Raw genomic sequence first — 12463 nt, 5'->3', positions numbered from 1 at the left:
AAAAATGTTCTTTCTAACAGAGGTTGCTCTTAATTGATTGAAGAACATTGGAAATACTTTAATATGCCACCAGATGATTACTTCTCAAAAAAAAGTCTGATAAATGTTTCCCCAAAGAAAGTTTGTTAGAGCAGTGGGTCCCAAAATAAGGGTCTGGACAATCGGGGGGTCTTTTTGGCTTAGTCCCTTTATTAATTAGGGGTCGCCACAGCAGAATGAAACGTCAACTTATCCAGCACATGTTTTACATAGCGGAAACTTTCTGATACCTTTATGCCACTCAAATACATTAAAAATAAATACAGACCAGAACAGAACATGGATGATGATTCCCAAGTGGCGTTCTCCAAAATTAAACCAAGGATAGTCTTGTGGTGGAAATTGTGCCCACCAGTCTCATTAGGTGAAGTTAAGATGAAATAAAAAAAAAATTAATAAATAACAAAGAAATAACATGGTTGTTACAATAATGCACTTTTTTATGCTCGTGTTTATATACATATGGTTTATATAGGCCTATTGTTGTGTGCAGGGGCAGAATTAATAATAAGTGAGGTAAGCAGCCACTTAGGGCCCCAGGGAATTCGGTGGCCCCAACCAATTCCAAGAAGCCTATATTAATCGTATAGCTCTGTTAAAAAATTTCTATCATATATTGTAAAATCTGTTTAAAACCATCAATATTTTAATGTTATTACTTATGTTCAAAACCGGGGGCCCCCATAAATAGTGGAATGTTCCTTTCATAGGGAGCAAACTTTTCCAAATGGGTGGTGACCATGGTGGCCATTTTGAAGTCGGCCATCTTGGATCTAACTTTTGTTTTTTTCAATAGGAACAGAGTCATTTGACACATCAAACGTATTGGAAATTTCACAAGAAAAACAATGGTGTGCTTGGTTTTTAATGTAACTTTATTCTTTCATGAGGTATTTACAAGTTTCTGTCCTAGATAAACAGTTTCCTGATAAGTGGACTGGTCACTGTGGGACAGTTGAATGGCCCCCAGTGTTTCCCGATCTGACCCCCTTAGAGTTTTATCTTTGGGGTCATCTGAAGGCAATTGTCTATGGTGTGAAGTTAGGTTAATATCACCAACCATTCCCATTTTATGAAGGTGTATCCATATAAATGGCCCACCCTGTATAAAGAAAGTGTTTTGACTTTCAATACTAGGGCCCCATACCTGGGACTGCTTAGGGCCCGCAAGTAACTAAGTCCGCCCCTGTTTGTGTGTGCAACATTTGTATTATTACAATATACCCACCTCCAAGAATCGCAGGCTGAAATGTTTGGGAACCGCTGTGTTAGAATAACAGGTTTTCAGAATCAGAATTATTCCACCAGATATTGATTTCCTCAAGTTAAAACATAATTATTGTCAAAAGTGCTGTACAAATAAACTTCAATAAAATTAAAATAAAACACTGTAACGGTGTTGTCTAACGTTTGATATAATGTCTGAAAACATGACATGACACTATTGTATGACTTCATGCCAAAAGTAGGCTCTTAACTTCTCTGTAGACAGATGTATGTACAAATGTATTTCTGAACTTACTGTTCTTATTATTTTAATGGACATTGAACAAAAAGGCTTATGCATGCTCAAGCAGTTGATATTATACTCTTCAGGCATTTTTTTAGAATGAAAACTTATGATCCAAACAGTAATAATTATTAAATTGAGTTATTGAATATAGTATTTTTAAACAATTCAATGAGGTAAAGGAAACTTATTGTTTATTTTAATCTGTATTGCAAGAATAAAAGAAAAGACCTGTATTGTTCAAACTTAAAATGATTTGTTTATTGTATGTGAGCTAATGTGAATTTTTAAAGATATGCCTAATTAACATATTATTTAAAACTGATTAGATGTTTCAACTAAAACTAGAGTAGATTTAGTCAACTAAAATACTATGACATTTACTTAACTGAAACTACAACAGATTCAAAAGATTAAAATATGACTGGAGGTAATTGGCATTTTCATCAAAAGACTGAGACAAAAAGAGAATCAAATTTTCTGTCAAAATTAACACAAAAAAACACATTAATCAAAGTAGTGCGATGACATATATTAAACAGTTTGATTAAATAAGTAAATGGAACCTAGCTCATACGGGCCCATAAGAGCTTATAACAAATGCTTCATTTGTGGTTCATTGTAATAAACAAAAACAGCATTAATAAAGACCGTGGGTGCCCAAAACTTGATGGAGGGCCGTGGTAAATATATCAAACTGTACAAAATTGCCATGAATGAATTTCTCATTTACTTCAAAATAAATAGAAAACATTAAGCACATTAACTACAGAAACTGTAAAGTTTGTCTTGCGTACAAAATTCGTTTCTACGTTTTTGCAAATGTCACTTGAGGGGCTCCGTAAGATTTTCACGAGTTTTGAGAAAGTTTTTAACTTTACACAAATATACATGGCAAACTTACTGTAGCAGATTTTGGACTAGATTCACCAAACACTTCTGAAAGTGTATAAACCTCAAAGAATGAATCTGAATCTTTAAATAACCAATCATTGCATTGTCATGTACCGGTCAGTAGGGTTGTTGCTCTACCATTAATTACTGTTATGCTACTATACCAGCTAAAGTATTGTAATACCAAGGAGTTTTGTGATACTGTAATTCATGACTCAAATCAATGAAATCAAGAAAATTGTCAGAAATACTATTTTTATTTGTTATAGGCCTGTTTGAATTTAATCCATAATTCCCTTAATTTTGAAAAAAAAGCATTTGCACACACCTTCACCTAAAATGCATTAGTTCTTTTGTTTATTTTGTAGATAACTGACCAACAAAGATACATTAAAATAAAGATACAAATTACACTAAACAAAATTTGTTACAAAAAGAGCATTTTACCAACAAAATTTGGCTGTATGAAGTGGTAAAAAACTGTTTCAATGTTTAATGTTTTTCATCTATTGTTTTATTTTTATCTTATCAGGTAGTCCAAAGTAATACAAAATTTCACTTTGTGCGTCGTTCTTTTTAAGAGATTGTTACGATTGTTGTATCTACGACATCATATTGACAGAACAGGAATGAACTGATTCAGATGCGAGTTCGAACTAAAGCATTGGAAAGCGGGCGATAGGTTACCATAAAAGGTGTGAATTCTACACAGTTTTGCAATCTTAAAGGGCTCCACAGACTATTCTAATAAAATGGACTATTGTTGCACAAACGTGTAAGCATTTTAGCGACTTTTCCACTTGCAACATTATGTATTGTAGATAGACTGTTACTACCGTTTACAAACTACATCGGCACCTCCAGTATTTTGGAGCCATAGTATCGTGATACTACCATATTACCATTAAATAGTGCAACCCTACCGGTCAATGAAGAAAAATCAGAGAGAAAACACATAGTTGTACTAATTAGCATAATTTATTCTTCTCAAATAATGAAAACACCCGATTATTATAATAAACAGCTGAGATGATATTTTCAATATTAATTTTACAATGTTGATTTAAACATGCACCTAACTAGGTCCATGAAGTTTAATGAAATTAAGGAAAGTAGGTTAGCAAAAAACGATGGAGAAAGATCAGAATAGAGTGGTATTGAAACAGAGGAAAGGAAGAAACATTGCATGATGTTAAAACAGAGAAACGCAGCTGTGGTTTGTGCTGTCCAATGTATCAATTGCAGTCTGGAGAAGATTCTCTGTGCATTGCATTTTTCAAGCTATCGAGGTATTCTTGTTGTGAAGCAGCCAAAACTGAGGCCAGCACGTCGTCGTCTTCCCAATCTGTTAAACCTAAAGACAAATTAATTATTTAAGCTCTATAAAAAGACATAAAATATCAATCTTCAAGCTTTTATGCTGGAGCTCAATATGGCATACCAAAGGCAGTAGGTGACATGTCCTGCATAAGAGTCCTGTAGCCCAGGGTTGGGTAGAGAGACACCAGAGAAGAGTTGGCTGAAGACTGATGACTTGGACCTTTAAAATAATTCAAGAAGAAGCGGTTACTAAAGGCCTCAAGTCAATATACTGTACTCCAGGCTAAATTAAAAAATAAACTAGTGTGATGCCATTTCTAACATAATCAGGGTAAAAATAAAGGACATTTTTAGTTAATTGTGGGAGTTTCCAAAAGCTTGTGTGCAGTATTATTTTACATATGATTGTTTAATTTCTATAGCAGGGGGGGTCTCAGTCCTGAAGAGTTTAGCTTCAGCTCTTATAGTCTGCGTAAACAGGATGTTGCTGCATACTTTTATTTTAGTATGATGAGGTTTTCAACCAAAAAGATGTGCAGAGTATTATTTTTAAGTTATTTTTATGCTCCTACCCTCATCTTTACCTTGCAGCAAACTAACGGTTGGAGGGGCGTCGCGAAGTATATTTCACCCAAGCAAAAGAACAGACCTTGATTACCAAAACTTTTTTTCAATGGATTTTCCTGCACAAATTATCTGTTCACCCTAAGACTAGCAATGTGTGCTGGCAAAATTAACGTTACACATTTTAATTTTATGCCAACAAATGATCCAGCTAATTAAGATCTTGCTAGTCAGACCTGGAAGTTTTAGGTAGGTGAGTTTAGGCAAGCTGGCACAAAACTCTGCAGGACATTGGTCCTCCAGGACGGAGTTTGAACACCCCTCTTCTACACTACCTAACAATAGTTTTGTTGTCGATCCCAGTTATAAGAGCAACAAATAATTACTTGACTTTTAGTTGATCATTTGGAAAAGTGGCAGAAGGTAGATTTTTCAGATGAATGATCTGTTGAACTGCATAACAATCATCACAAATACAGCAGAAGACCTATTGAAACCAGCATAGACCCAAGATTCTTACAGAAATTAGTCACAAATTCTCACAGAAAATTCTCAAAGAAAAAAGTTTGGTGAAGGAAAAATCATGGTTCGTGGTTACATTCAGTATGGGGGTGTGCAAAAGATCTGCAGAGTGGATGGCAACATCAACAGCCTGAGGTATAAAGACATTTGTGCTGCCCATTACATTACAAACCACAGGAGAGGGCAAATTCTTCAGCAGCTCTTTCTCATACTTCAGCCTCCACATTATAGTTCCTGAAAGCAAAGAAGGTCAAGGTGCTCCAGGATTGGCCCACCCAGATACCAGACATGAACATTTTTGAGCACGTCTGGGTTAAGATGAAGGAGGAGGCATTGAAGATGAATGCAAAGAATCTTGATGAACTCTGGGAGTCACCGCAGAGATGTATGGATGCAGTCCTCCAAGCTCATGGGAATCAAGCAGAATATTAATTCTTTTTCCACTGCAGCATGACTTTATATTCTATACTGTACATTATTTCTGTTAAGTGACACGACTTTTGTCTAAGTAAATCAGACCTTACTGTCCTAATTAAATAATTAAAAATCAAGGCATGATCATATTTAATTTTGGTAAAATAAGCGTAATCTTTGCCTTTCATATAAGCTGCTGATACCAAATGATCAACTTAAAGTCAAGTTATTCTCTGTTGTTCCTAAAGGATAGGCGACAAGACTTTTGTCAAGAAGTCAATAGCTAAAAATGGTTATGCTGAGTTTACACGAAACATGGAATTAAGTGTTTGTGTGAGTACTTTACATACTAAGTAAATGCAAATGCATGAAAAAAGGAGAATTATTGTTGCATGGCACAAATGAAGCGGAAAAATTGCATCTACCACGCATGTTAAATAAAATGAACTCAAATTCAACTCAAACATAATTAATCTCGAGCAGAACATTTTTTTGAGGTTCAAAACATCTTGTGAGTGATGAAGTGCTCTGCGTTTACTGTGAACCCCAAAATAAGACTTTTAGACATTTAGGGTCTTCTCACTATGCAACTTGATGTTTAACAGACATCTAATCAGAGATAGCTTGGCTAAAACAAGACTAAATTTGGGCTGTCTAATAGACATTTATGACTAGGCGATAACCGTTTTTAAGGAATACCGCGGTTTAGGAAAGTCAAGGTTTTAAAACCGATGAACTTTTCGGTTATACCGTTCCTACAGTACATACAAGATTATTATTTTTTTTGTTCGTATATTTTTGTTTGTTTTTTTTAGGACATCAGCGGAAAAGATATCCTAAGATTTTGCTTTAAATTATAATGAAATCTGTGTTTTTGAAACTAATGAAGACAGCAGAAGTCAATAATTCATTTATCTGACATGTTACTGACAATAATATGCATTGTGTTCAAATAGCTGAAAAAGTTTTTATTTTTTACTCAGAGATTTAAAAAGAGTATATACTAAAACAGTAATCACAATACTGTGAAACTGTGAAATTTTTATCCAAGGTTATCATACCATCAGAATCTTATACCGGCCCATGCCTATTTATGACAGCATAAATTTTGCCTTGTTTTAGCCAAGACGTTGTTTTTAATTGATTTTAGACTCATATAGACACAAATAAATGTTTGCTGGGTTTGTTCTGTTGTACTTATATACACTTGCAATATGTTTATTATATTACATACAAGTGTAGAGTTTAAATGTTCTCCCATTGTTTCCTCCGGGTGCTCCGGTTTCCCCCATGGTCCAAAAACATGTGATATAAGTGAATTGAACTAAATTGGCAGTAGTGTATGAGTGCATGTGTGAATGTGAGTGGATCGGTGTTTCTACTGGATTGCAGCTGGAAGGACATCCAGTGTGCAAAACATATAATGGAATAGTTGGCGGATAAATAAGACAAATAAGCCTGATAAGTAAAGGGTTAAGCCAATGCCCTCTCCTTTAGAAAAAAATCCCCCCAATACCAATAAAGCTATTCAAGTCTTCTAAAGGGAAATATCCCAATGTCAATATAGGGCAGCTCTAATTCACTGTAAGTAAATCGAGAAGTACATATAGTGTGAGCAAAGAAAACACAAGTACACAAATACGTACCCGGGGCACATGGTGAAGGGGGTTTGGGAAGCACCAGCGAAGCTCCAGCAGGGGACGGGGGTTTGACAGAAGGTTCAGCATGAGCCGGGCCTGGATGTTCTGGAGAGGGTGCAGAGCTACGCTGACGAGGGGACCGACAACCCCAGTCCTCCAAACCACTGGATGTGGCGGCAGTGGCAGAGCTGCAGGTTGCACTAGCTTTACGAGGCTGAAAGGAGAAGAAAAGATGTTCATGTTTCAAGCCTGAACTTGCTTTAATTAATACAGTGGGGTGGTTTCAAACTAGGGCTGGGTATCTACTCAGATGTCCTTATCCAATTATGATTCTCAAGCTCTCTATTTATTTTGATTCTTCATTCAGTTAATTGAATATAGATTTTATACAAAAATCTTACACAAAAATTGCTTACAACTGCTATTATTATTAATATAACTGCTGACATTTCTAACAAATATGAAAAATGCATAATAAGAAATATTGAAGTTTAATATATGAAATTTTGAAGTTATATATACCTTAAGACATTATACATTAGTATCTATTTGACTGTTAAATTTGTAATATGCCACAAAACCTCTTTTTGCATGATACTTTAGGTGCAGAGAATTTTTAATTAAAAAAAAAAATTCAAATTTTTAAATTTTACTTTAAGATTAAATATCCAATCAAGTGCATTAAAAAAATATGTTTTTTTTTAATTTCCTACCTGTCTTGCTTGCTTCTCCTGGTCCTGAAGCCACTGCAGATAGGACTCACGAGCCACTTGCTCCTCGATGGCCTCATTGGTGGCCTCCCAATCTGTTGCTCTCTTCTTATCCTCCAGCATCTGCTGCTCAATCCAAGACTCTTCAGATGTCTTTATAGCATTTTTCATGAGACACTGGTCAGCAAACTGCATTGAGACAGCATAGCAGACGTTAACAGAGAACAGCTCATTTATGACATCAGACTAGGGCTGGGTGATAACACAATAATGATTATTATCACAATATAACTTGCATATTCAATGAGAAACTAAACAGTGCTGCTTGTTTGTTCTGCATAGACTGTTTATCTTTGCATTTCTTTACATGTGGAAAGTCTGGCAAATAAAAGCACTTTAATTTAGCAAAGAACACAAATGACTTGATGATTTAAAGCTAGATTAAAGTGCTCTGATGCTATCAAGTGCATTTACAGGATCTTCTTCAAGAAGAAACTCTGTGCCTGAACGATACAGCTACAAGACTTTTATCAATGTAATTTTGTTTTACTATGAAAGTCTTTTGGCCCATATCAACCAGCCCTAATGAACAGTCATGTTGGTGTTTCTTATTTAAATCACATACCCCTGGTTTGAAGGAGGGCAGGCCCAGCCCGACCCCGACACTGGCCTTGTATGGATTCACCACAGAGTTATAATGGATGTTTTTGTGGTAACTGACACGTATTGGATCATCATTGTTCTCTTGGATGCCATGGAAAATATTAATTGGCTCTGAAAGATTGGAGCGGTCCGGTAAAATTGAAAATATATCCTCCACATTTGGTCTAAATGATGCAAACAACTCAATAGACATTAACTAACCTATGCCATACTGGTAAACCTCCACCGGTCGGTTGAACATTTCTGCCATGGCCTGCATCTCAATGTGGTTTCCATGGCAGTTGTTCTTCCTCTTCCTGTTAATGTATGTGGTGAAGTCCTCGGTGACGTAACTGGAGAAGTAATCTGCATTTTTTGTCTGCAATCAAAGCACAAACAATGACTCTAATGGTCCAACATTGAAAAAAAAAAAGCTAGTAAGTATTATTTATTTTTAAAATATTGAACTTATTTACCAAATAATCCATACATTGCTTCCGTATCACATCGTGCATATCTTGGTCCCCGTATATTTGATCAGCTTTAAAATATAAAATTAAAAAAGAGAGAAATATTAATAGATAAAATCGATTTTGGATACATTCTAAAAAAAGAACACAAGAAAATGACCACTGAATATCTTAAAATAGCAACTAATTAAAACTGCTAATAAACACTACATTACTATATAATAAAAACAAAAATAGTGCTATTGACAAGTTTCTTCTTAATGACTCAAAAATTGTTAAATCATTTTGTAGAGACTGCACTTAGAAAGGTACTAACACTAATGGTGTAACGGATCACAAATCTCACGGTTCAGATCACATTATGACCTTTTAGTCATGGATCGGACCATTTTTCGGATCAGCCAAAAAGGGGAGGAGACAAATGTAATATGCTTTCCATTTATTACAAAAACAGTACTGCAAGAAACTTTTGGTTTTAGCAAACAGAACCTAGAACCTGTAATTTTATTAAAAATAAAATATAGAAATAATCAGCTCAATAAAAATAAATAGTAAAATATTCAGTACTGTGAAAAATTCCCTGTTACTACTACTGTAGCTGATAACGCTACACATAGAAATCTAACATTATTTGTGCAATTCATATTTATTTTTAGTCTCATTTTCAATAAATGATGCAGTTATTTACTAATAAAACTTCATGTTTCATTACCATATGTGTCATTTTTGAAGAATTATTCAGTGGCATATTTTTGATGGCTGGTTGGTTGGCTACCTATTGGTTAAATAATGTAATTGCTGTTTACAACTTTCATTTTTAAACAAATGACAGTGATTTTAATCTTTACCATAAACATCAGTGTTTTCATCTAAACTATAAACTATTATCCGAGTACTTCTGTGTTATTTGCCTGTTTGTAACAGTCAAAAGACTAAAAACTGAATCTCTTTCTTGATTTTTGCATTTTTCAAGCACAGATTTCAATTTGGTGATTCGAAGGGTTAATAAACCTATGCAAATCACCATCATTTATAATTGATGTTGCATGGGTGCTAAGATCCCGATCTTTTAATGATTAATAGTGCTGCTTACACTGAATGGATTAATGCAGGCTAAACAAAAAAATTAAAGAAAACACTTTTAATAACCTTAAAAAAACACCACATCCTGAATAACCTAACACGACTTATCATTATATTTACAGGAAAGCCTAAATCTTTTTATACATGTGATTTGAATGACGCTAGAGGCGATCTCTCTGTGACCATTACAAATTTATGATTAATCTACCACTAAAAAAAGTATTTTAATGTGTGCGTTCCGAACCATGGGATATGATCCATACCAATCAGGAATCAACAGTGATCTGTTACACCTCTTGCTAACACAATATAAAACGCAAACAAAATAAATTATACACTGTTTATTATTTGAATACATTTATTTCCATGATTACTCCAACACGGAAAATATTATTTCAGCTCATAATATATATGGAACTCAAAAAAAAAAAATTTAATTTGCAACATTACCAACTGCTCTGAAAAGACACGCTCCATCTTCCTTCATTTTTTTTATTTCAAAGCCTTTCTTTTCCCTCAATGCTTTCTCAAACCATTCTTCTTGCTGTAGGCCAAAAAACAAAGTACATTACAGCAACAATGAATACTTGTATCACCAAAAACAGACAAAGCATCCAAATAAAACATTTGAACCCTAAAAATAATAGTGTTTTGAGCGTTCGCTCAAACATGTAAATGTCACCTTTTGTTACACACTAAACAGATTTATTTTTTTGATATACAAATCCAGAGAAAATCTGCAGACAATTCAGACAGAAATAAAAACAAGTCATACATTAAAAATCCTAATTTTCTTAGTCATTGAATACATTAGACTAGAAATGGCCAATATCTGGGTGACACAGTGGCTCAGTGGGTAGCACTGTCGCCTCACAGCAAAAAGGTCACTGGTTCGAGTCCCAGCCTGGCCAGTTGGCATTTCTGTGTGGAGTTTGCATGTTCTCCCTATGTTTGGGTAGGCTTCCTCTGAGTGATCTGGTTTCCCCCACAGTCCAAAGAACTGGTCAAGGTGAACTGATAAACTAAATAGGCCTCATTGTAAAAATGTGATTGAGTCTTTACCCTTGTAGAGAGACTGTAGAGACATTGTAGAGATTTAAACACACTAATGTATTACAATATTTACATAATAATTTGATATATAACAGCCAATAAAGACAAGAGAAGGTATTAAACCTTTCTATCAATTACTGGAGCAGCAGCTATTTATTCAATTAATGTTTTAAAGAATGACACATCAACATACCTGCTCGGCTGTGGCGGGGTCCACAAGCTGAAGTCTGGCCGCATTCTCATACTCATCCTCACTGTTGTTTCCTCCAGCTCCTTCCTCGGGTTCGGACGCTGGACTCCCGCCTCCTCCTCCTCCGCCGCCCACTCTCCCTCCTCCACCTGTCAAACCGCTGGAGCAGACCGCTTGCCGTCTGCGCTTGCTGAGTCCGGGTCCCGAGCAGCAGCTTCCGACACCGCCTGCTCCGCACGGTAACTCGACCCGAGTTCCCGAGTTCGCGCTTCCTTCACACTGCACGAGCGGAGCTCCAGCGATACCAGGTTGCGGGGAGGCCGCCTGCGGGCGAGCGCTTGCTTCGATCCGCCGCTCCTCTCTGGAAGTGTGCGGTGTGGCCTGGTATGTCCACGGCGGCGGAGAGGCCCTTGATCGGGACCCCGGTCGTCCCGCGAGGGGGTGAGGGTGCGTCTCAGAGCCACCTCTTCTGTCCGGTTCGTCCGTGTGATCACCGCCACCGCCTGCGGACACCGGTTTCTTCTTCGGGAGGATTGTCATCGCTGGCCAGCTTGCGGTGATTTGTGTTGTTGCGAGTTCGCAATAGAATAAACGGCCGTTTTGATTTTTTATGAACAGTTTGTTCGCCGCATGTATAGTTGCATAATACGAGGTGTCAGTGAACTGCTACAATCACCACAGTTCGACTTTATTCCTCCGGTTTCGAGGTTTTTCTTTAGTAACAACGAACGACCGAGAGTTTGACACAAACATCAACAAACCACAATGCGATTTTCACGTCACTTCCGACGCTCGAGCTGCTTCGTGTTGACAAATGGGCTGACGTTGCTCCTCACTGCCCCCTAATGCATTAACCCTTCTATTGACTTATTTTAACCCAGTGAGCCAGTGTGAGTGTTTTATATATTTTCAAGAGCCTTTTATACCTTTAGTTGTCTATTTAACGTTTATTTCTGTTGCTGGGTTAAATATAGCAGTTGGTGGACTATTACGTCTCTAATCTGTCATTCTCCCCTGCTGAATCTTGATTCTGGCAACGCAGTGGGTAGCACGTTCACCTCACAGCAAGAAGGTTGCTGGTTCGAGCATCGGCTGGGTCAGTTGGTGATTCTGTGTGGAGTTTGCATTTTCTCCCCATGTTCAAGTGTGTTTCCTTCGGGTGCTTTGGTTTCCCTCACAAGTCCAAAGACATCCGGTACAGGTGAAATGCTCCATAGTGTATGAGTGTGTGAATGAGTGTTTATGGATGTTTCCCAGTGATTTGTTGCGGCTGGAAGGGCATCCGCTGCGTAAAACGCGCTGAATAAGTTAATTCCGCTGTGGCAACCTCGGATCGATGCATCTACATTTACTTCTGCTGTTGAAAAATAATTAATTAAATTTAAGAAAATGAAGCCAAAAGTCTGCACAGC

General features: G+C 36.6%; 1 protein-coding gene across 1 annotated transcript; it reads right to left on the bottom strand.

The window, feature by feature from the left end:
• Positions 1–3402: 3402 nt before the first annotated feature.
• Positions 3403–11829, bottom strand: otud5b (OTU deubiquitinase 5b). Its single transcript, NM_001327765.1, has 9 exons — positions 11055–11829; positions 10259–10352; positions 8732–8796; positions 8478–8634; positions 8239–8387; positions 7617–7802; positions 6910–7117; positions 3885–3983; positions 3403–3797 (listed from the first exon to the last, which is right to left on the bottom strand). Exons 1-9 carry the CDS (start codon positions 11589–11591, stop codon positions 3679–3681), a joined length of 1614 nt encoding a protein of 537 aa, NP_001314694.1. The 5' UTR covers positions 11592–11829; the 3' UTR covers positions 3403–3678.
• Positions 11830–12463: the final 634 nt, after the last annotated feature.

Source organism: Danio rerio, chromosome 11 (assembly GCF_049306965.1).
Source record: "Danio rerio strain Tuebingen ecotype United States chromosome 11, GRCz12tu, whole genome shotgun sequence".
Taxonomy (NCBI): Eukaryota; Metazoa; Chordata; class Actinopteri; order Cypriniformes; family Danionidae; genus Danio; species Danio rerio.
This window is presented reverse-complemented; position numbering and strand designations above follow the sequence as displayed.

What these genes read in the sequence shown, in the direction of transcription:
- otud5b (NM_001327765.1), bottom strand. Translation starts at nt 11,591, where the DNA reads ATGACAATCCTCCCGAAGAAGAAACCGGTGTCCGCAGGCGGTGGCGGT. An exon ending in GTGTCTTTTCAGAGCAGTTG is followed by an intron (nt 8,797 to 10,258) that starts GTAATGTTGCAA and finishes TATATTTTAAAG; the next exon opens with CTGATCAAATATACGGGGAC. An exon ending in GGTTTACCAGTATGGCATAG is followed by an intron (nt 8,388 to 8,477) that starts GTTAGTTAATGT and finishes CCAATCTTTCAG; the next exon opens with AGCCAATTAATATTTTCCAT.